We start from the raw sequence: 22046 nt of genomic DNA on the forward strand, positions 1-22046 counted from the left end.
AGAGTCTATGCCATTCACTTACGTCTAATACCTCCCCCCGTACCCCGGCGCCCCGTACCCCGACGACCCGTACCCCGGCGTCCCGTACCCCGACCCCCCGTACTGGGGCGTCCCGTACTGGGGCGTCCCGTACTGCGGCGTGCCCCCGTACTGCGCCGACCCCCCGTACGGCGGCTCTCTGTACGGCGGCTCTCGGACCTCGTACCGGGTCGTGCCGCCGGAGCTGGAGACCAAGTGTGCGGTAGGGGCCGACGACCCGGGGATCTGCTGCGACGGCAGACGCGTCCGCGAGCCGCTCCGGGGCGGGTCGGCACGGCGCGGGGCGGGGCGCGACGGCAGGGTCGTGGTGGCGGCGGGCGTCGAGGGCCGCGACGCGGTGGTGCTGGAGGACGCCGCCGGCGCGCGCGACGACCGCTGGTTGGGCGGCGTGGTCCCGTTGCGCAGGGCCCTCTCGCGCGCGTTGATCTGCTCCTCGGTAAAGCAGCAGTTGTTCGCGTAGCTCTCCTGGCACCAGTTCAGGAAGCCGACGAACCGGCTGCCGTGGCAGGTGTCCGAGGGGAGCTTCTTGATGCAGCCCGCGAGCTCGCGGATGAGTTCGGCGGAGTCTGGGCGGGTCTTCCGTGTCCTGACCCCGTCAAAGTCGTAGCGGAAGGCGCTGATGTGGAGGGTGAGGGCGAACAGGATGCGGTGGATGGCGGTCATGGCCGAGGCGACGCCGGCTTGCCGCCGGAGCTCGACCGTGCCCAACCTGTCAAAGGGGTGGAAGCTGGTTGATACGTATCGGGTCTCGGTTCGCCCCCCCTTCATCTCATAGATAAAGTTTTCTTGGCTTCTTGCTGCTGCCCCCGAGAGCTTTGCCCATACCGGTCCCCACCCGTTACTCCTGACATTCGCGTATTCGGAACCCGCGAAGATGGAATGGTTGGCCAACGCATACCTATTGTTCCGACGCTCGGGCGGCAGGAGATCATAGAAGGCATCTTCCCAGAAGTATGCCCCCTTTGCCATCTTGACGAGCTGGGCCGTTGTATACTTGGTCCTCTTCGTCGGACCGGGCGATACGTGAACGTGACAGGCACAGCATTCGTTTGTCCAAAAGTCGAAGTGCTTGCCAACGGCCGAAAAGATCAGCTCTATCTCTTCCTGCCAGTGCTTCGTGACTGACATGGGCGGCGAAATAATCTCAATTCCCCCTATAATTAGGTACTAGTCGTTAGCATATCTGCTCTCTCGTCCAGGGACTCCAATGCCCGCAAGCAACGCGTATGTACTTACACCACTTGCGCGGGTTAGGGGGCGCTGTGAGAGCCCATTCCTTCAGACTGGCGTCGGACTCGCACGTCCAGCCATGATTGTCGCCCAGGGTAATGTCGATGATTTCCCTGATGGCTTGGCCAACACATTCACGCTGCTTGGCCTTTCTTTCCAGGTTGCCCTGGCCATTCTCAAGGTCGAACTCCCAGTCGAGCCAGTATTTCTGTATGGTGGCCCTGTCTCTGTATCTCCTTTCCCTGATCCTGTCTGCGAGGGATGACTTGATCTTGACGTAGATCTCGATCTCGACACCAAAGAGGGGCTTCGGTGCAGGCGGCGCCGTCTTCGTCCTGCTGCTACTGGCCATTGTCGTGTGGAAAATGAAGGGCGTAAGTAGGAAGGCGAAGGGTTCGGGTCGAATGAGGACTAAAGCCTGGTATTATCTGTATTATCCGCGGCGTGGGGTGGTAAGGTATACTGCCAGCAATATCCCTTCCACAACAACCAGTGTTGAATAAAGGGGGGCGAGTTTTAGAAGTTGTCAGTCAGATCTGTGTCATTAGTCGACTACCATCCTTCACGGCGGACAGCACGTTTATAATGGTGACTTCCATGACTCGGAGACACTAGCCATAAGGAAATACAAAGTATGCGACCCGGTCAACGGCAGAAATGGGCCATTACCACGGGTCTGGGGTGCCGGGGACACCGTCACTTGGGGTGGTTGCCGGCGTTTGGTAAAGCGTCGCGACCGTGCATTGGGCTAGGTCCGCAAGCAACAAGCCCGTCGATGAAGAGCTGTGCTGAGAAAGATCAGTCCAATTCCGGGCTTACCAAGGCCGTGCCAGAGCAACACAATCCGCGCGGTCCTTGTCCAGGGAACCAATGTCAAGCTCGGGCTACCCTCGTCCCGAGTCGTCTACTAGGAGGCCAGCCTTCGCCAGAACCTCCCGCGATCAAGCCGCATCTCGTCACACCTAGACCATCGGGACGCCCACAGAGTTGAGGTGTGAAACGGCAACCCCGCGGGCCACCGAATACAAGGCTACACCACATGCGAGGCCAGGATTGGTAACTATATTACTTCCACTGCATTGTCGGATGGTTTACAAACTAAGAGGGCGGGCCGCTTGCGGCTTGTTGCGAAACACCATCCCTGCGGTCAAGCGGGGTTTGGAGGTAAAATGTCTCCAGATGAAGTAGGCCAAGAAGGTATAGACGGGAGGGTAGACCGCGAATTAAGCCACTTACGAGAGCCGATGTAAGCAAACCTGGGGGTCGATACAAGCTTCTAAGTCTGGAGTCTTGCTAGGGTGGCCTTCCCTGGACTTCGGCGTTCGGATCAGGGGTGAGATCAAAAGAAACACGCGCATTATGCTGAAACCTACCGAGGTACCTAACCTACCTAGGTAGAGATTCTGATGAAACACCATCCCTGCCGTCAAGAGGCGTTCTCCGGGAGAAGTAGACCAGGTAGAGACTGGAGAGTAGTAAGTTGTCGACCACAAGTTGGGCCACAACTCACCAAAGCCGATATAAGCGAGACCGGGATTAGTAGAACCCTCCAAGTCCGTATTATTTCTAGGGTGGCCTTCCCCGGAATCCATCATTCGGAATCAGAAGTGGGATCAAAAAGAAACAGGCGTACCATACCTAACGTAGGTAGAAAGTCGCACTAGACGTTGGTGATGTGGCGCGCTTACTCAGACCTCTGAAACGGCTCCAATAACGTGCGGCGAGCCCGGTTTCATTTATGTAGGTAGTAGGTTGTGTCTAGCGAGCCTGCGCCGCAAAGATGGCCGGCGCGGGGACTCGAAGGATCGCACACCCAACATGACATGAGGCCAAATTCCACCATACCAAGCGCCCGCCTCTTTCCATGCTTACGGGCCACGCCTAGCGTGGTTACCTACCTTACTATACTAGGCAGATACCCCCACTCCCCTAGGCATTGCTGGGAGAACGGTACTGCCAAACCTACCGAGCGCCATTGTATAAGGAAGCATCCGTCTCAGTCCCTTCCCAAACTTAAACTACAGCTTCACCAGCCTTCGTTCCAGTGTCAAATACCTACTTAACTCGGTTCATCGTTTATTCCTCACTCCTCGCCATACTCCCTCCAATCTAAACAACACCTCAACCCTCCTCAAAAACCATCACCATGTCTGGAGCAGCACCCCGCCCTGCGCAGCAGCAGCAGAAGTCCTCGAGCAGCAGCAGCAACGGCAACGGCAACGGCAACGGCAACGGCAACAGCAGCAACAGCAACGGCAACAACCAGATCCACATCGAGCAGGCGGCCAAGGACGCGCGCATGCAGGAGCACTGGCTGAAGTGGTCGGGCATCGCCAACACGGACCGCACGTACCCGGTCGTCTTCGACAAGTCGCCCGCGCCCGTCACGACCGAGCTCAAGCGCCTCGTCGGGCCCAACATCAAGACGGCCGCCGTGCACCGCGTGCCGGGGCTCGACGAGGACGCCGAGCCCGGCAAGGACCTCGGTAACGTGATGGTCGGCCTCGTCAGCGCCGCCACCTACGCCACCCTGTCCGAGACGTTTGGTTTTAAGAGTATTACGGTTAAGCTGGGTGCTGGCGAGCGCACTGCCTTTGTGCCGGTTGGGCGTGCGTCGCCGGCTCAGCAAGCCAAGGGCAAGGCGGAGGATTAAACAATACGGAATTATTTAAGTTTGGTGGGGATCATGGATGAATGACGGACAAGTTGATCCCCTATAGGTTTGGGGGAGGCGTTCGGTTCATGTATTGATAATGTACCTATGTACTGGGCGCATTGCGAAATTGGAAAATTATGAAAACTGCTACAATGCAAGAACGTGGTTGCGGTGCTCGAATCCTCTATCCCTAGCGTCGAGTCCGCGACTCCAGATCCCATTTCGCAGTCCACCGTTGTTCCGTTCGTCCATCGCTTCCAAGCGGAAAGACTTTGCCTCCTGGCGCTTAGGCACCAGTCCACACGGGGGGGCCGGGGACCTTGTAGGTCTGGGGCCTGGAGTGGTCGTTGATGGGGACCTGGGAAGGAAAAGGTCAGCACGTCAGCTCCTCGCATTCTCTTCTCCTCTCCTCGGTGCTCGGAAGATGGCCTTACCTTGATGTTGGCATCGTTCTGGTTGCAGTAGCCTGGGATGGCAGCCTTGTAGGAGGAGTCGGGCTGGGCCGAGCCGGAGCCGGTGATGGTGACTTGGGCGCACTCGGGGTAGAACTGCGGGCTGTTGGCCTGGTGGAGGGCGATCAGCTCGTGGCGGACGAGGGTAGTTGCCCGGGGCGAGGTTCTGCGGGATCTTGCTGCTCCACGGCTTGTTGCCGCCGACGAGCTTGGCGATGTCCCAGCCGGACGGGCGCTCCGTGTCGAGGAAGACCGAGGTGCCGTCTCCGTGGAAGCCGGCCTCGTCGATCTTGAACCAGCCGGAGCCGGAGCCGTCGCAGGAGCTGAAGGCGCCCGGGCACTTGTACATCCAGACGATGATGGGGCCCTGGCTGTGTGTCCACTGCTGCCAGATGGCGGTGATGGTGTCGCCGGGCGCAGCCGTGGCCGCCAGGGACGCCGAGGTCCCGCCGTTGCAGCGAAGCATGGAGTCGCTGCAGGATGTGACGGGGTTGTAGTCACGCCACTGGCGCTGGATGACGTTCGGAGAGTTGCCCGGAGAGAACCCCTGGTATCTTATCTGTTGTTAGTAACCACCTTAAGAAACTACATCGTGAAACCTCTTAAGGGAGAACAAGACTCACCCAGGATAGTCCTTGCCAGCGATCACGTAGCTCGTCACAGCACCATGGGCAGCAGCCCCCCCTGCGAGCAGGGCGACCGAGCCGAAGACGGATGGAAGATGCATCGTGTAGTATCTGTTGGGTATTGATAGCTAGTGAGAAGGCTAAAGGAAAGAAAGACGAGCCTGTGAGACAGAGGGTGCGGTGGCTTATAAGTTGTCAGGAAGTCCCTCGGGTTGCCGCTGCACCACTAAGACCTTGAGCAGGGCACCCAACTGCCAACATTAATCAACACGGACTTTGTCCTACCCTCCTCCCCACGCCCAAGGCGGTGCCGGCATACACTAAGCAGCTTCCCCAGGTTTTCCAGTGCCGGGGCTTTGACGGTACGGTTTGCCGGGTAATGTCAACAGATGGTGGGATTGCGGCGCCTTTAGCCCCGAGGATTCTATTTTTCGCCTTGGGACTGGTGGACCAGGCCGGCAAGGTATTTTGCATTAATTAAACTAGACCGTGCATGCACTCGAGGGCTGTGGCGTCGTCGTCCATATTAGGCATGAGGACGGGGGCAGGAGCCGAAGATGGTGTTGCAATCTTGACGGCGCTTTGGTGCGCAGCCATGGCGTGCCCAACAAGGGTCAAGTGAACTGGAATCAAAAAATCACGCGGGCCGATTCATCTTCTGTTGACCAACCCATCGAGGGTATTTTGGTGAAACACCATGAAAGACGCCTCCTGGTGGGTGTGGCCGGGGAGCCTGGAAGAGCAGAACCCGGTCCAAGACAAGAGCACCCCGGACCCTCTGACGCCGGGACTGCCGCCCGCTTCCTTTAGGGTAGCATTCATGGTTGTTTTCGGCAGTGGTGCCGGGTTCCGGGCTATCATCCCCGCTGCGATCGCCCAACAGCCAGACTCTAGCCAGGTTATCGGCACCGCGACTTGTCGATCCAAACTCAAATTCAAGCTCAACCCATCACACAGTTCCTTGTGTTGGTGATAGTAGGCTTTGAAGAACCACCACCACGTTTATCATCAGTATCTTCAACGTCTAGTACGCCCAGAGCCTCCTGGAGCGATCCTCGTTGGGCTTGCCTTTGACATTACCCCCAATCATGCTACGCTTCAGTTCTCGTTCTAATTACACCACACTCAGTTGCAAAGCCACATCCAGTCACTTCTTCTTCCCCACTCCGGCACAGAAGCCGCTATCCCGCAACACCCTTGATTGTTTTCCCCCTCGCTCCGTCAGGTGCGAGATAAGATTCGTCAAAGGCCCGACTATTCCTGCATGGGGCGGGAAGCTCCCAGGATCTCCCCGCAGAACAACGGGAGAGTGCACGGCCGGATAGAGGAGATGTAAACATCCGAAATGTTGAGGTACCTCCGTGCCTTACTATTATTGTCTTGTAAGCATCGGTGGTTATGAGACAGCCAAATAACGAGGCCTAAACACACCTGTGGTCATTGTTTACCCATAGGCGGGTATACTGCTGTTGCCAAGGTGGTTGGTTGGCTGACGCGAGAAACCTTATGCTCGCCAAAGGGTCGGCGTAAGCGGACGCCTGCCGATGGATTCCAGCGACCAGCGGCGGCCATCTCGACAAATCTTACTCGGAATTGCGGGTGCAAACACAGTAAGCGTTGGCTCGGGACTCGAACTAAGGTTGTTGCTCCTTCATTATTTTTTCTCTTTCCTGGATAGGTAAGTACCTAGGTAGCAAAGTCCTCAATTCCTACTTCTAGAAGGAAACCTACAGCACAAGAGATCTTACTCCACATCGAATCTATTCTACTTCCATCAGCCACTATTTGGGAGTTGACCGATTACTTATAAAAAAGACATGAGCAACCCCACCACGCGGAAAGTCGCCGAGAGGCCAAAGGCAGCCGTCGCCAATCCTCGAGTTTCAAACCCACCTACCGCAACCACGACTAGCAATGTCCAAGCCAACACCAACCCTCCCGCCGAGAACGCGGTATCAAGGTCGAAGCAAGCCCACGCCAGGTTATTCGGTCAAGCCCTGCGGGGCACCCCCTACGCCCTGATCGGCGTCTTCGCGCTCCAGCTCATGGGATCCAAACGCCTCTGCTCCGACTACCACGTGTTTGTGCCGACCGGCCACACGGCGCGCGTTATCGACCAGCTGGCGGCTGCCAGTAGCGGCTGCTTCAAAAAGGATAAGGCGATGACCCGCAAGGTATACCTCGAGAGGGACGGCGTCGTCTCCGTGGTGCACATCTGCGAGCCCCAGGCCGTCCACCAGGCGTTCCCCGACTCCGACGACGGTGTGGTTACGCTCTTCTCGGCGCGCGTGTTGAAGCCGGCGCTACTGCTTAATATGGCCATCTATGAGTGGATGGACCACCATTTGCGCGGCATTGAGAACTGGAAGAAGAAGGGGGCGAATGCGGATATTATCTTCCTGGCCGACTATATCGCGAGGAAGGAGAGGGAAGATATGAAGCACGCCACCCCGGCCTTTCTCGATGCCTTTTTTGCTGCCAACGAGAAACAAGAGCCGGTTTTCTTCTCCATCGGGCTGAAGAGGCCGGCTGTGAAGGCAAGCGGCGGCGCTACTAGTAACGGCAATACGAGCGCGGGGGCGGGTCAGGGTCAAGCTGTTCAGCAGAAAAGGTAGACCATGATTCCTGTCATTGATGTAAAGACGGGGTACGATATAAGTTGACTAGGTAGCCCTCCATTATCTGCCACAGTCTCACAGTTGCTGCATCTATGTGCTGTGTTCAGGAAGTCACCAGGCACACGAGTTAATGTTTGATGACCAGAAATTCCAGAACCATTCAACGTCAGCTCCGCGGCCGAATCTGGCTGCATTCCTGCCCAACATCCACACGCCCAGCCCAAAGTAACCACGCTGATGACTTTTTGGTGCAGGGAAAGGGGGTGTGCACTGCAGGCCCCCTGCTGCCCTGGGTCGGAAGCGTTCTGTTCAGCGCTGGCAGTTTACGCTCTTGATCCTACCACCCGCTAGTTACTGTTGCTAGCTGAATCTATGATACGGGAGTGGGTACCTAGATATGTGTCGTGTTCGCCTGTCTGTGAGCGCGGGCGAGATCTGCCGGATTTTACACCAGGTCCCGTCTTGCTAGGGGTGTGTGCTCGTCAATGGCGGCTTAAACTGCCAATAAAAGGACTATCGGAGCCCGATCATGCCATAGTTTGACCACCAAGCTCAAAGAGACCGCATCGCAAAACCTGGGCCCTGGGCGGCTGAGTCCGGACACGGGGAAGATGTTTTGCCACGTGGCATCGAGTGACTGCTGATCCGGGTGTGGCTTTCAGCTCCAACCTGTCGGGACCGAGGGCGCTGAAAGCGGTCTGCGATTGGCGACGGCTGCGCCGGCTGTTCTCGCTTCCGGTCAGCTGGGACGCAGAAAAGAGGCGTTGCGGGCGACATGCTGGGGACATGCTTTCCGCGCTGCACAAGTACCGTACTTTCGTCGCCACCACGTGTCACAACAGGAAGAAATAATTCGACTCCAGATGTGATATTGCTGCATAGTCCGCATGGGCGGTCCGGTGCGTACCTACAGGGGTAGGGTCCGGGCTCAACCGAGTGTGTTGCAATCCAACATCTCGAGGAGTTCCGGACTCGGTGGGTGCGAGAGCACCACCAGCCAGGCTAGTAATCGTTGCACGTAGTAGTCGCTTCAAGAGCTCGAGGACGTGAAACCAAAATCAATTTGACGCCAGTTCAAATGCTAGATGCTAGCCTTCGAAGCACTAACTTGAACCGTCCCGAACTCCATAAGAAAGAACGGACCAAAGACCGCGAATGCATAGCTGCATCAGTCGACTCCAAGTTAAATGGCCCATTAATATATGTGAATATCACCCGCGGATTACCAGTACCCGGATCATCATATCGTGAAAAAGAAACGAAGAACCCAACCCAACCCAACCCGGGCGGCAACAACATCAACCCCCATCAACCCACTTCTCGGCCCTGCCCGCCCTGGCCTCCTCCTCCTCCAGGCCCGCCTTCTCCCTGCGCGCGGCCTCGCGCATCAGGCTCAAGTTGACCTGCAGGCGCTGGGTCTCGCGCTCGAGGGCGCCCTGCTCGTGGTCGAGCAGCATCATGCGGCGCTGCGACATCTCGAGGGCCTCGGCGCGGCTGCGCTCGCGCGCCTCGCGGCAGATCTGCTCCGACGCCACGCGCGGGTCCACGTTGGCGGGCAGCACCCCGCCCAGCGTCGTCGCCGCGGAGCCCAGCGTCGACGCGCTGCCCGTCGTCGAGATGGACGCGATCGACGCGATCGAGGGCGTGTCGGACCGGTGCCGCTTGAGCGTGCGCGGCCGCGGCGGTCGGGGCGCCGATTCGGCTGGTCGTTTGCTGCTCGGGTTCGGGGGCGGGAAGTGGGGGTTCTTTTTGGTTGTTGTTGTTGTTGTTGGGTTCAGCTCCCCCGGTTGGAGGAGCGGGGTAGGCAGGGTTGAGTTGGCTGTCGTGGCGGGCGAGTTCGTTCCGTTTTGGGGGGATCGATTAGGGTGGGAGAACGAAGGCACAGTGAAATCGTAACCCGGCGCCTCGGACATCGGAGATGGGAATGGCTGCCCGTCGACCGGACCCCACGGGTTGTGGGAGAGGGTGTCGGTCGGGGATAATTGCCAACCCGGCCAGCCAAGACCAGCATTTGTGGCGTCAGCTGGAGAAACCCATGCGCCGTCGTCGGCGGCGGCAGGCCCGTAATCCGCCAAATAGGCGCCATCCAACGGCGGAGCAGCAAAAACATTCGTGTTGTCGGCGCAGGAGGTCGATGTTGCTTCTCCTTGCCAAAGAGCGTTCGAGGGCGGAAGCGGTTGGCCGCCGGCTACTATATATCCCCATTCATTCTGGGTGTAATTAGGGTGGATGGAGCCCTGCAAAAGACGGAGAGTTAGAGATAGGTTGTTTTGACCGGTCAATGTGTGCATCGTGTTTCTCATGAATGCCGCAAGGGGCAGCGGCGGGGGAGTGTACAGCAGCGGCGGGTACAGCAGCAGTGGGCAGGCACAGCAGGTCCGGCTGGGTACGGTACGTCGGGACCAAACACTCAAAAACACTCACCTGCTCATCCAAAAGAGACCCTTCTTGATCCGATGGAAAGGGAGCCTGAGTCATGCCTGCGGCCATGGTTCACCACGCCTCAAAGTTGATGGAGAGACTCGATCGAGGAGTGTTCGATGTTTCGTGCTGCTCCTGCAGTCGTCGAGGCGACCTCGTGACGTGATAAGGTGGGCAGTACCCTGCCAAGTGGTGCGATCCTGGCTGATGACGCAGCGCCTCCTGCAGAGCAGCGATCGGAGACGGGCGAGCAACCTGAATCTGCTGGAACATAAACATCCAGGATCACCACCCCGCGAAGAAGCAGTCCTCGGCTCCCCCCTTTTATGTTGGCTCTTTCGCAAAGATGGGAAAGGTGTAATTTTGCATCTTTGCACAGCCCGCTGAAAAGCATGGCAGAGCCGAGCGGTACCTTGCGTGGCGACAGGACGGGTACCCCGGCATTCCCTGCAGTCGCGGCGCCTGGGATCATTCCCGAGCCTTCTGATTGGGCGCAGCACCTTGAGGTGTCGACCTCAATCTGTGCAGGTGTTCCCACAGTGGCAATCTCAGCTGTCTCTGTCTTCCATTCGTGCCATTCACGATGCCCCGGCAGAAGCTCCGGAATATTGGCGAGAAATCTTCGCTGTTGTCACCTGACCTGCGCCGACAGCAGCGTCCAAAATCCTTCTGCACGAAACAATAAATCGCCAGATATAGAAAATGAAACGAGTTGAGATTGATTTTTATTGCCGTCCATTCGGGACTCCGGTTGCAACATCCTGCGGCTCGTGTTCAACGCTACTCTATTTACCATCCTCTTGCTTTGCGAAATCCTTTCCTCTTGCATTCCTGGTTAGCAACGGGGTCACCTCGATCAGTTTCCTATTAAAGTTCGATTTTGAGGGGTAGGTAGTCTATGCGATTCTAGTCTATAGGTAGGTAGCTACCTACCTTTCTTATCACGTTTGCTGGGGAATTTGCCAAATCAAAGACCAAGTGATGTTGGCTCGATACCGCTGTCCACTCAAACTTGATCCGCACATCCATCTCGGCTTTGAACCTCTTAACTTCTATCCCAGCTCTTGTTTAGTTACAATGGAGGTGTCTTCTCCTCTGCAGAGTGTCATAAGTTTTACTATTTCTTTCTGTCTGGCATTCAAGTCATCCACCAATACCTGGACCAGCCATCAGGGGTTATCAGCCGTGACTTCAAAACTTCCAGTCTTTTCAAGCGGTGGAAGCGAGCATCAAGATCGTTTAAAATGATCGTGGTAATGGCCAGTCATTGTAGGTGTCTTGAAAGCGACGCGTGGTAGTTGAAAATCTGATCCTGATCCATCGCAGAACGTCTATTATTTCTACCGTTGTCTTGTCTCCAGGGAGCCTCTACGCCGCATCCACGATCCTCTCGAGGCCTTATCTTCATGGAGGATCTCCGGTTGAACAACGGCGTTCGCGGTTCCTTACCCATATTTCACAACAATTTCTCTCGCCCTTCTAGAAGACTTGTCTAGGAGGTTGACGGGTAACCAGCACTCTTCTCTCGGCATGTCGTTCGGTTAAGCGGCAGCCTCCGGGCGCTGAGCGGAGAGCAAGAATTCCGGGATTCTCCGTGACAGAAAACCGACAAGCTCATCGTCAGGTTGGCCGCTGAACACACGACTACCTCCGCTCGGGCTGCTTGTCTTGGCGAGCGGCGAGTCTGGACGTTGATGTTTCGGAGCATCTCCATCCGCATCCAGGTTGCTCCCAGTTGGCCCCTCCTCGAGGCTCGGACCGCCGACCCAGCTCGTGGTCCGCTGTGGTGTCGGCTCCGAGGGCAGGGTGGGCAACCAAATCAGCTCATTCCTGCGCCATTACCACTGGATCCCACTTGCAGCGCAACTATCTTCGTCTCGCGGCCCGGCGGGCTCGGGTTCAGTACGATTCTGGAATCCCGGCTTGATCGCCGCCGCATTTTCTTGGCCGATCTGGGAAGCTCGGCGACCCCAACTCCACGTTGTGGTCTTCACAACAGCGTCGGGATGCCGGTCTCGCCCACGATCAAGCGTTTGGAATGCGACATTGCTCCACAGAAATCGCAGGCTTACCCGGAAATGGGGATGTTTAGACTGGAGGAACCCTGACTTGAAGAGCTCCTAACCGGAAACATGATGCCGCAGGCGCCCTCGCAGTGTCTCCCAACGGCACCACGTATCCGGACTTGACCAGTATAAAGGCGAGATGATCTCGAGTCACTCGTTTTCTTGGTTTCTGTTCGACCGGAGTCCAGCATCTATTCCAGCCAACAAACAAGATGAAGTCCTCAATCCTCGCCGGCATCTTCGCCACGGGCGCCGTTGCCCAGAGCGGAGCCTGGGGGCAATGCGGTGGTAATGGATGGCAAGGGTCGACTACGTGCGTGTCTGGCTATCACTGCGCTTACCAAAACGACTGGTACAGCCAGTGCCTGCCCGGTGGTGGTGCGTCGACAACGTTGAAGACGTCGACCACGGCCAAACCCAGCGCCACCACCTCTGCGCCTCCTTCTACCAGCACGTCGCCAAACACGGGCAAGTTCAAGTGGTTCGGTATCAACCAGTCCTGCGCCGAGTTCGGCCACGACACTCTCCCCGGCATCTGGGGCAAGCACTTCACTTTCCCGTCGTCTACGACGATCCAGGTATGACAAGTCGAAGAAGGGAGGGTATTGGGACGGGTTGGACGCTGACAATTTCCTAGACGCTCATCAATGACGGATACAACACCTTCCGCGTGGCCTTCTCCATGGAGCGCCTCGTGCACGACGACATGACCTCGGCCTTCGACGCCGGCTACCTCCGCAACCTGACGGAGACGGTCGACTTCATCACCAACGCGGGCGCGTACGCGGTCCTGGACCCGCACAACTATGGCCGGTACTACGGCAACATCATTACCAACACCAACGCCTTCAGCACCTTCTGGACCAACCTCGCGACCAAGTTTGCGTCCAACTCGCGCGTCATCTTCGACACCAACAACGAGTACAACACGATGGACCAGACGCTGGTGCTCAACCTCAACCAGGCGGCCATCGACGGCATCCGCGCGGCGGGGGCCAAGCAGCACATCTTCGTCGAGGGCAACGCGTGGTCGGGGGCGTGGAGCTGGAACACGACCAACACCAACATGGCGGCGCTGACGGACCCGGAGGGCAAGCTCGTGTACGAGATGCACCAGTACCTGGACGCCGACAGCTCCGGCACCAGCCCGGACTGCGTCAGCGCCCAGATCGGCGTCCAGCGCGTCGTCGGCGCCACCAGCTGGCTCCGCGCCAACGGCAAGGTCGGCATCATCGGCGAGTTCGCCGGCGGGCCCAACGCCGTCTGCCAGAGCGCCGTCACCGGCCTCCTCGACCACCTCAAGGCCAACAGCGACGTCTGGATGGGCGCGCTCTGGTGGGCTGCCGGTCCCTGGTGGGCCGAGTACATGTACTCGTTTGGTTAGTATTTTTTTTTCTTTTCTTTTTCTTTCTTTTGGTCAACCCAGCCGTTGGGCGATTTTAGGTAGCCTCCTGAATCCCGGAGGTTCGGTCATCCCAAACGACGACCTTGGGAGAATGTGGCATCCCACCCCCCAACAACTTTTCCCCAACAACTTTGAGCAGGCAGTCGCCTCGTGGAAGACACTTTCTAACGCAGCTTACAGAGCCTCCTACGGGCACCGGGTACACCAACTACAACTCGATCCTGAAGAAGTACACTCCTTAAGGGGGTACAAGTATTCTGAGGGACGATGAGTGGGGCCTGTAGGCTGCGGGTCTTCACCTCAGCTGAATCCAAATCCAAAGCAATGAGGTGGGGCGGCAGCGGAAATTCGCAGAATACAACCCTCATCGTGAGAGTGAACGCCGGCGAGAAAGAAGAAGTTGGGGTCCACTGACGGCACTGCCATGCTGCTCCGACCGAAAATTCGTTGTACATATTTTAACCTTCCCCTTCTTGGAGACTGCGCACGCAGATGGTGCAGGTCTCCTTTTTCGAGTATATATTTACTTCAACCAAATTGTTGAGATCATCTGGATCCAAAGCTGCTCTTTCCCCTTTCTTCCACCGGTGTGGAGCCACGGCGAGTCCGGTCACCTGAGACCGGCGTCCCAAAACTTAGACCGGCCTCCCATTGGAAAACAAGTTTGTCAAATTCGTTCAAGAGGCTTTGGTCCGAACTTGTCTTCTTGTGGCTTCGTGAGACGAGGGATCCCGGCTGGGGGACATTTCTCCACGGAAGAAGGCGAACTAACGCATTCGGGCTCAGATATAGGGCCGGGGTGTTGGGGTGTTGCTGTGTGTCACCGCAACCATGGCAAGCCCCGGGTCCGGAGCCAGGAATTCCCAAAACCGCATCTCGAAGTCGGGGAGTCAAAATTCCCTCTTTATCCTCCACGTCGGACTCCATGATTGATATAAGATGACTGGCCCAACGTCGCCTTCCCTCCTCACAACTGCCGCGGCATTTTGGAGATTACACGGGTGACCCTGTTGTCCGCTGTTGTCAATCAATTCAGATTGCCAAGTCTGTGCATCCGGCAGAATTCGAGGGCTGCTCCCTCCCCAAGAGAGCGAAAGAGAGGCGGTCGGAAGGGGGCCGGTGCCCATTCCAGTTTAGCGTCCACCCCGTTCTGGCCACCCTCATCTTGTGTTGCACTCGCCTCCGGAATCCCGGGTCCGCGCTGCCTTGACCTTGTCTCTCTTTTTGCCGGTCTCCGAACGTGGAAGCCAGGGAACAGCATGGGCTGTGTTTCCAACTTGCAAGCATTGAAGAAACAGCAAATCTTCACAAAACAAGTAGTTAATCGTACGAAGTTCTTCTCCCTGCCCCTGGCCGACGACGACGTCAATTTTTGGTTCTACCCCAAAGCCATGTGACTTCAAGACCTCGTCGACCGGGTCCAATGGCGCCCAAGCAATGTCAAGCATTAACGACGGAGCTCTTGGTATAACAGAACCAAACTCTGCCTCACCTCCGGCCAATCTGAATGGGAGACGGGCCACCTGAAGAAAACCTTGAAAACGCAACCAGCCCGCCATTTCGCTTCCCCGCACTCCGAGCTTGAACCAAGTTCCAGAGCTCCGAGCCTGAGCTGCGACCCTGGGTCGTATCGCAGCTAGGGAAATTGGCTGGCGAACGAGGCTCGTGCTCAAGCAGGGGGATGCCAGCAGGTCCGTTGGCTCCTTTTTTCCCCCATCTCAAACGAACTGCCTTTCGTGTCGCACACACGTCCGACCCAGAGCAAAGATGGTGTTGCTCAATGGCTATCTCTTTCACGTGCCATCCGGCCGATTAACGACAAGGAGCCGACGTTTCCTTCCCCAGATTCTGCAGGTTGCACCGTGACGGGGGATACCGTCACCAGCGCCGATCAACGGTTTATTGGACCCGCCTGCGTTACCGGGAGATGAGCGCTCCTGTTGACAGAAACTGCGGGGAACGGCCGGTATATGTTCATGCCATTCCTGGCCCGCTTCTCCGGATTCTGGGGCTCAGCTTGGCCTCCTCCCTCGAGGAACCATCCACAACCCTTCCAACGCGGACGCAGAGCACTGGTTGCCAGCGCCATCCTCGCCTCCCCGGGTGAGGGAGTCGGGTAAGATGGTGTGGGACACGGCCGGGCCGGGGCCGAACTCGACGTTCCCGAGCAACGAGACCTTTCCGCCGCCAAACACGACATTTTTCTTCCCCATTCCTCCAGATGCCGGGAGGTCGCTTCAGCCAGATATCATCGCTTGCTCCGTCATCACGTTCCTGATTGCGACGATTTTTGTTGGCCTCCGGTTCTACACCAGGGGCTGGGTCAACCATGTACTCGGGGCTTCGGATTGGTGCATCTTGCCGGCTCTCGTAAGGCATTCTTTTCCCCCCTTTTAAGATCCTAGGCTAACCGTGTTGCAGCTTTGCGCGGCTGGTGTCACAGCGAGTTCACTTGAGCGTAGGTACAAGCTGGCCGTTGCTTGAGTTCGAGAAGCTAACTTCATCCCAGAGATGGCCCATGGTGCAGGAAAGCACGTGTGGGAGATCGACATGTTCGGAGTGCCAGCTTTTGAACGGGTAGGTTACCCCTTTGCCACTTGCCAACTCAAGAGGGACTAACAGGGGATCGCAGGCGGCCTGGTACGGCATGTTGTTTTACAACCTCAGCCTCACCCTCAGCAGGATATCGATCCTCCTCCTTTACAAGCGCATCTTTACCTACAGCTGGATCAAGAGAGCCATCCAGATCGTCTTGATCCTCGTCAGCGCCATTGGGATCTGGTTCATCGTATCCGTCTGCACTGCCTGCATGCCGCTAGAAGCCTTCTGGGATTGGTCTCTGTTCTTCAAAGGGCCGGTATACTGCCAACCAGCGAACCTGTGGTGGGCAAATGCGGGTCTCCATATCAGCAGCGACATAGTCGTCATGGCACTACCGGTACGTCGTTCCAGACCTTGAACTTAGTTGCTTGGGTGCAGAACCCCACTGACCTTGATAGATGCCCGTCCTCTCGTCCCTGAATCTACCGCGAAGGCAAAAATACGCCATCGTCGGGGTCTTCGCTCTCGGTTTTTTGTTCGTCCCACCACCCCCGTCTTTATGACCGACCACGACTAATCTCCACCTAGCGTTTGCATCATCTCCATTGTCCGCCTCATCGCACTCATCAATATCACCCAACATCCCTCGTGGGATGGGTTCTACGCCAGCGCCAACATGATCTACTGGACGACAGTCGAAGTCAACGCGGCCATCGCCTGCGCCTGCATCATGACCCTCAAACCCCTCATCCAGCGGGTCTTCCCCCGCCTCCTATCTCCAAGCAAAGGCATCCGCGAGCCGTCCCTGCAATGGATCACGCCGGTCAACAACGACAGCATACACGAGACGAGCCACCACCGCAACTCCACCCCCGCGCCGGTCCACCCCATCACACGACGCATAAGCAACGCATCCCCCCACCACTGCTGCGGCTGCAGCTGCGAAGGCCCGAGCCTCAGCAACACCAACACCAACAGCGGCAGCGCCCTGCCCAACCTCTACGAACCCTCGCCCGTCCGCCACCACCACAACCCCGACCACGAAGAGACCATCGAAAAGTCCCACTACTACCACAGCTTCACAACCATGAAACCCAGCCGACCCGAACACACCATCACCAACCCAACATCCTCCACCACCACCACAACCTCCCCGACAGAATACAACCTCGACCACGACCTCGACCTCGAAGCCCAGCGCGCCTGCAGCCTCTCCTCCACCGCCCCCGACGACAGCAACAACAACGAAACCCACCCCTACGCCAGCACCAACAGCGGCAGCACCACAAGTGGCGGGCGGCCCAACGACGACGACGCCGACGACAGCCGGCCCCTGCGGGCGCCGCCGCGCGCCCATCTGCGCTTGGATATACGCGTGGCGCGCGCCGTGGCGGGGGAGGCGTGGGAGCGGAGCTCGGAGTCGAGTCCGGGATCCGGGTTGGGGTTGGGAGGGGGGGCCTCTGGGTCGGCGGTGGGGTTGGGGTCGGCGTCAGCGTCGGGAAGGAGGCGGAGTGGAGGGTGGGGGTCGCCGGTTGCGCGCAGCGGTGGTGGGTTTGGGGGGGAGATGGTGGAGAGGGAGGTGAGGGGGGGGAGGTTGAGGGGGCTTGGGTCTGGGCCGGGGGGAAGGTGATGATGCGGGGGGGTGATGGGTTGGGGCTGTGCATAATCTGGGAGTTAGGGGGGGGTTGCTGTGCATTTGTTTTTGTTTCTTTTTCTTGTTTTGTCTGGTCTGGGCGAGGATCTTTCTGCCTGATACCCTGGGTGATGATGTTCTGGTCTCGAAAAGGGGTTACTGTTACGGTCTTTACCACTGCTGTCTTTGGCGCTCGGGGGGGGGCGGGGGCGGGTTACAAAAACAGTAATGGGACACGGATACGCATGATACCATTCTCGTCCTTTTCTTTTGCATACGCGAGGGGCGATGATGAAGTCCAGAAACAGTGTGGGAGTGACGGGGGAGGGAAGATGGTGGCGGATGGGCAACCAACCCTAACCCTATATCGATACCCCTGAATTCAGAAAACAAAGTGGCTCCTGCCGCAAGCAGGGTAATGCAACCTTCGCTCGGCAGCAGTTTCCTCATAGTCCGGAACAAAGTTTGCACATTTCTTTTCCCTCTTTTATCGTGGTTCAGAATGAATGAGAGGCATCATGATGGACAGGAAATGTCCGCCATCCTCCGCAAACCAAGGATTTCTCGGTCCGAAATCGCAACCCCTTCACTCGCAATGGCTTCCACTTCGCCAAGCAAACATGGATTCAAAACTCCACAGGCTTATCCATCGCGATGGCGCCCTTGACAGCTGAAGATTTCTTCCCGTCTTGAAACCTCTCAGACGTCAACCTGAGTATCATCATTGACTGAACAACTTCGGATCAGCCCCAGAGCCAACCATGCCAACCATGGCAATCCAGACTGTCCATGTCGCCAACCTGGCATCGTATACGCCGACGGAAACCATAGAGATAATATCCCGCATGGGTTCCAGGAGAGGGAGGATGCGACCCGACAAGATCTTTTTCTCGGCTGTCTCGTCTGGATGCCTCCTCTGTTTTGCGTCCGCTGCGTCGCTGGTCGCTACTGCATCGCCGTGGCTTCAGGAAAACACGCCCGGCCTTGTTAGAATCATCAGTGCGCTGGTATTCCCTGCTGGCATTGTCATGATCATGTCCGTATACAACACACTGCGAGCAAGATGTACGGCCCAACTCATGTGGAAAGTCTAGGCTGTCAGGAGGGGAGCTCTTCACCGGCACAAACATGGTAGGGAACTTCTGTCCGTCTTGGGTACATACCAGTCACGTTCAACTAACCCACCCAGATCACGGCTGTGGCGGTCTACCACCGACGCCTGCCGATCCGGAACATGCTGCTGCACTGGTTCCTCTGCTTCTGGGGAAACCTGGCTGGCGTCCTCTTCGTCATGGCCGTCATTCTTGGTTGTAAGTCCAGCCGCAGCCGGAGTTGATTTAGCACTGCAACCCTGACACACACACAACACAGACGGTGGCGTCTTTGACCACAACCCCTACCGGGACCAAGCGATCGCCAATGCGAAGCAGAAGCAGGTTGACCTGCATTTCCACCAGATCTTTCTCCGCGCCATTGGCTGCAACTGGCTTGTGTGCCTGTCACTCTACCTTGGACTACAGGCTAAGGACCTGACGTCCAAGGTCGTTGGCATGTGGTGGCCGGTTTTCGCCTTCGTCGCCCTGGGGCTAGAACACGTCGTGGCGAACATGTTCTTCATTCCCATCGGCTTGTTTCTGGGTACGCCGGAATTAACCGTGGGGCTGTACATCTGGAAAGGTAGGTCCCAAAAGGCCACCATGGCATGATGTTAGCTGCAGTGATTGCTCACTGTCGTTCGCCGGGTAGGAATTATACCGACCGCTCTCGGCAACATCCTCGGGGGCGCAGTCTTCTGTGGCGCGTTTTACTACTGGCTCTACATCTTCGATGAGCCGGATATCTGCGTCGACGGCATTTACCATCAGCGGTTAGAGGAAGGCACCCTGTTTGAATCGCGGAGCCCGACGGTTGCCGTCGAAGCCGTCGGTGACAGGGACACCAGCTCCTCCGGGGACTTGGCAGGGAACAACGGCAACACCAAGCCCGAGTAGCGAAAAAGACTTCCCCTGAATGGTTGATTAGCCTCCAACTGAAGCCGCCCGGGACCGACACAACACGGCACCGGGCACGGCATTACTTTTCACAAGCAACACGCCGACTCAGGAGGTTCGTTGTTGGACGCCGTTCGGTGCGTTTCCTTGGGAAGTGATCAAAGTTCCAACCCCCAACGACAACAACCACCAACCGGATGCCGCTGTGGTCAATCCTTCGATTCCTCGGCCGATCATGCATAAATTCGTGACACATTTCAGCAGATCCCCTTGAAGAATTTGTGATGTGTGTTGTGAGAGGATCCCCGAATAACCACAATCGCGGCGAATGGTTTTTGATGCTTGGTTTCCGTTGCCGTAGGATCGATCACGGTGATGGGGGCCAACCATGAAACCGCTCGCAAGCGCCCGGCTGCGACAACATGCTCAACGCGCAACCATGTATCATCGGCAGGCATCTGGCTCCCGACTCCAGCGCCGCGAGGATATTGAGCTGCCATAAATAGGAACATTGCTATAGACATTGATCAACTTGTCGCATGCAATCACACTCTGCATCAAGGGGAAATATCTGTCAAGACGCACCCAGACGGTTGGAGAAATATTGCCCGCGCAATGGCCGACCGTTTCCTGGGAGGATGTTTAAGCTTACAGTACCTAGGGCGAATCAACTGCTGGGCTGATCTGGAAGCGGGAGTTCTCGACGGCTGTACCGGGACAGGGAGCTCAGTGGAAAGGCCAGACATAACCATGACGTCGCATCCAAACAATAAGAGTGCGGAAATGAGCTCCGCAGTTGTTTTTCCAGTGCATGTGCCGCAACGTGGCGTTGTTCGTTCACTGGTTCACCCCATGATGCAGCCCAGCTCCAGGGGCGACAACCAGGTACGGCACTACCCCAGGGGGCAGTGGGCTAACGGGGGAGAGGAGCACGGAGCAACATGTGGTGTGACGGCGGCGTCGTGGGCGTGCTTCCATAATATCGGGCGAGATTGATGCACCTCGGCGTCCCTGGTATTCCCAGGTTGACATGTTCCACTCCCGGTCAGTGCTCCGTGTTCTCGCCCGGTACCAAACCATTTGACCCAATCCCCAGGTCGTCTTGGCGTAAAAAGGCCAAAGGTTTTTGGAACCTATTTTTGGATCTTAATTTAGAGTTTGGTTCTTGCCAATCCTGGCACCCGGATTCACGGGCTGCAATCTGGGTAAATTGGAAAGCTCCGCACCCAGACTTCTCGACGACCTGAGAAACCGCCCGATGGCATGGGTGGCGGCGAGAGAGGAAGTATCGCCATCCATCTGGATCGTGACCCTCGCCCCCGAGGTCTAGGCTAAGTGAGCTAAGTAAGGTAAGTTGGAGATATAAAGAAGGCGTTACGACCCGCCAAAGATGGTGTTCGTCATAATACATACCTCCAGCATCCACATCCAAACCCATACAATCTCACAACCTTGACGTTGCACACAGCCTTCGCCTTCACCAACCCCCCCAGTTCAACAACACCAAACCAACCACCATCACCACCACCACAATGGGCCTCCTCTCCAACATCCTCCTCCTCACAGCAGCCTCGGCCGCCGTGGCTGAGACCGCCGCCCCCGCCACGCCCAAGATCACCAGCATCACCTTCTCCGGGAACGGGTGCGCCCGGGACCCCAAGTTCTCGGGGAGCTTCAACGACCCGACCGTGACCTTCAACAACTTCGCCGCCTCGCTCCCGGGCTCCCAGACACTCAACTGCCAGGTGCACCTCCAGGCCAACGGCGCGAGCCCCGGGTGGCAGGTCGCCCTCAAGACCAACGTCGTCAAGGGCCGCGTCCTCCTCAGCCCGGGCACCACCCTCACCCACTACACGACCGTCTTCTTCAGCCAGGACGCCGGGCGCTCCGTGAGTTCATCCCCCCAAACCTCCCTACTCCAACATTCTTTGTATTGTATTATACTAACCAAAGCCCAAAAACAGGACACCATCTCGGGCACGGTCTCCAACAGCGGCGGCGACACGGTCAACCACGGCGTGACCCTCGTGGCCAACGCCGACGGCGGCAAGGTGTGGTCCCCTTGCACCGGCAGCGACGGCTACACGGGCATCATGAACATCAACTTCCGCGGCGCGCTGGCGGGCGACGGCAAGGCGCACTTCGTGGCCGACACGGAGCAGTGGGATCTCGAGTGGAGGCGGTGCTGAGTGTTGTGTGTGTGTGTGTGTGTGTGGTGTGAGGGGTGGGTGATGTGGTGGTGTGAAGGGTGGTGGTGTGAAGGGTAGAGGAGTGGCTTGCTGACTCGAAGCGGGACTTCAGTTCTTTCTCTCTTGTGTTTTGAAGAAAGGGGGCGAGCTCCAAAACGGACTAGAGGTTGGAAAAGGTC

At 57.4% G+C, this 22046-nt stretch overlaps 8 protein-coding genes across 8 annotated transcripts; 5 read left to right on the top strand and 3 right to left on the bottom strand.

The window, feature by feature from the left end:
• Positions 1-24: 24 nt before the first annotated feature.
• On the bottom strand, positions 25-1621 carry B0H64DRAFT_314031 (putative amidoligase enzyme-domain-containing protein; the record flags this gene model as incomplete). The annotated part of the gene is made up of 3 exons (XM_062800186.1): positions 25-748; positions 938-1193; positions 1276-1621. The coding sequence occupies 3 exons, from the start codon at positions 1619-1621 to the stop codon at positions 25-27; spliced, it is 1326 nt and encodes a 441-aa protein (XP_062664231.1).
• Positions 1622-3098: 1477 nt separating this feature from the next.
• Positions 3099-3922, top strand: B0H64DRAFT_449095 (uncharacterized protein; the record flags this gene model as incomplete). The annotated part of the gene is made up of 1 exon (XM_062807073.1): positions 3099-3922. The coding sequence occupies exon 1, from the start codon at positions 3416-3418 to the stop codon at positions 3920-3922; it is 507 nt and encodes a 168-aa protein (XP_062664232.1). The 5' UTR covers positions 3099-3415.
• Positions 3923-4211: 289 nt separating this feature from the next.
• On the bottom strand, positions 4212-5104 carry B0H64DRAFT_414533 (glycosyl hydrolase family 61-domain-containing protein; the record flags this gene model as incomplete). Its single annotated transcript, XM_062805039.1, has 4 exons — positions 4212-4283; positions 4360-4451; positions 4519-4931; positions 5001-5104. The coding sequence occupies 4 exons, from the start codon at positions 5102-5104 to the stop codon at positions 4212-4214; spliced, it is 681 nt and encodes a 226-aa protein (XP_062664233.1).
• Positions 5105-6506: 1402 nt separating this feature from the next.
• B0H64DRAFT_21599 (uncharacterized protein) lies at positions 6507-7883 on the top strand. The gene is made up of 2 exons (XM_062799507.1): positions 6507-6681; positions 6819-7883. Exon 2 carries the CDS (start codon positions 6821-6823, stop codon positions 7616-7618), a length of 798 nt encoding a protein of 265 aa, XP_062664234.1. The 5' UTR covers positions 6507-6681; positions 6819-6820; the 3' UTR covers positions 7619-7883.
• Positions 7884-8664: 781 nt separating this feature from the next.
• On the bottom strand, positions 8665-10377 carry B0H64DRAFT_381615 (uncharacterized protein). The gene is made up of 2 exons (XM_062802818.1): positions 10046-10377; positions 8665-9858 (listed from the first exon to the last, which is right to left on the bottom strand). The coding sequence occupies exons 1-2, from the start codon at positions 10109-10111 to the stop codon at positions 8920-8922; spliced, it is 1005 nt and encodes a 334-aa protein (XP_062664235.1). The 5' UTR covers positions 10112-10377; the 3' UTR covers positions 8665-8919.
• A 1858-nt stretch (positions 10378-12235) lies between these two features.
• Positions 12236-13776, top strand: B0H64DRAFT_21650 (glycoside hydrolase superfamily). Its single transcript, XM_062799515.1, has 2 exons — positions 12236-12686; positions 12746-13776. Exons 1-2 carry the CDS (start codon positions 12321-12323, stop codon positions 13490-13492), a joined length of 1113 nt encoding a protein of 370 aa, XP_062664236.1. The 5' UTR covers positions 12236-12320; the 3' UTR covers positions 13493-13776.
• Positions 13777-15634: 1858 nt separating this feature from the next.
• On the top strand, positions 15635-19678 carry B0H64DRAFT_369931 (Formate/nitrite transporter-domain-containing protein; the record flags this gene model as incomplete). The annotated part of the gene is made up of 10 exons (XM_062802065.1): positions 15635-15883; positions 15935-15971; positions 16023-16090; positions 16146-16451; positions 16513-16589; positions 16643-17633; positions 18877-18997; positions 19059-19177; positions 19208-19364; positions 19434-19678. The coding sequence occupies 10 exons, from the start codon at positions 15635-15637 to the stop codon at positions 19676-19678; spliced, it is 2370 nt and encodes a 789-aa protein (XP_062664237.1).
• A 1040-nt stretch (positions 19679-20718) lies between these two features.
• On the top strand, positions 20719-21867 carry B0H64DRAFT_334206 (uncharacterized protein; the record flags this gene model as incomplete). Its single annotated transcript, XM_062801095.1, has 2 exons — positions 20719-21567; positions 21643-21867. Exons 1-2 carry the CDS (start codon positions 21211-21213, stop codon positions 21865-21867), a joined length of 582 nt encoding a protein of 193 aa, XP_062664238.1. The 5' UTR covers positions 20719-21210.
• Positions 21868-22046: the final 179 nt, after the last annotated feature.

The sequence above is a fragment of the Chaetomium fimeti genome (genome assembly GCF_033439085.1).
Source record: "Chaetomium fimeti strain CBS 168.71 chromosome Unknown B0H64scaffold_1, whole genome shotgun sequence".
Classification (NCBI taxonomy): Eukaryota; Fungi; Ascomycota; class Sordariomycetes; order Sordariales; family Chaetomiaceae; genus Chaetomium; species Chaetomium fimeti.

Bases quoted from the DNA above. Each gene is read 5' to 3' on its own strand.
- B0H64DRAFT_21599 (XM_062799507.1), top strand. From the start codon at position 6,821: ATGAGCAACCCCACCACGCGGAAAGTCGCCGAGAGGCCAAAGGCAGCC.
- B0H64DRAFT_381615 (XM_062802818.1), bottom strand. From the start codon at position 10,111: ATGGCCGCAGGCATGACTCAGGCTCCCTTTCCATCGGATCAAGAAGGG. The intron at 9,859-10,045 runs GTGAGTGTTTTT...CGTCTTTTGCAG, and splicing joins GGTCTCTTTTGGATGAGCAG to GGCTCCATCCACCCTAATTA.
- B0H64DRAFT_21650 (XM_062799515.1), top strand. From the start codon at position 12,321: ATGAAGTCCTCAATCCTCGCCGGCATCTTCGCCACGGGCGCCGTTGCC. The intron at 12,687-12,745 runs GTATGACAAGTC...ACAATTTCCTAG, and splicing joins CGTCGTCTACGACGATCCAG to ACGCTCATCAATGACGGATA.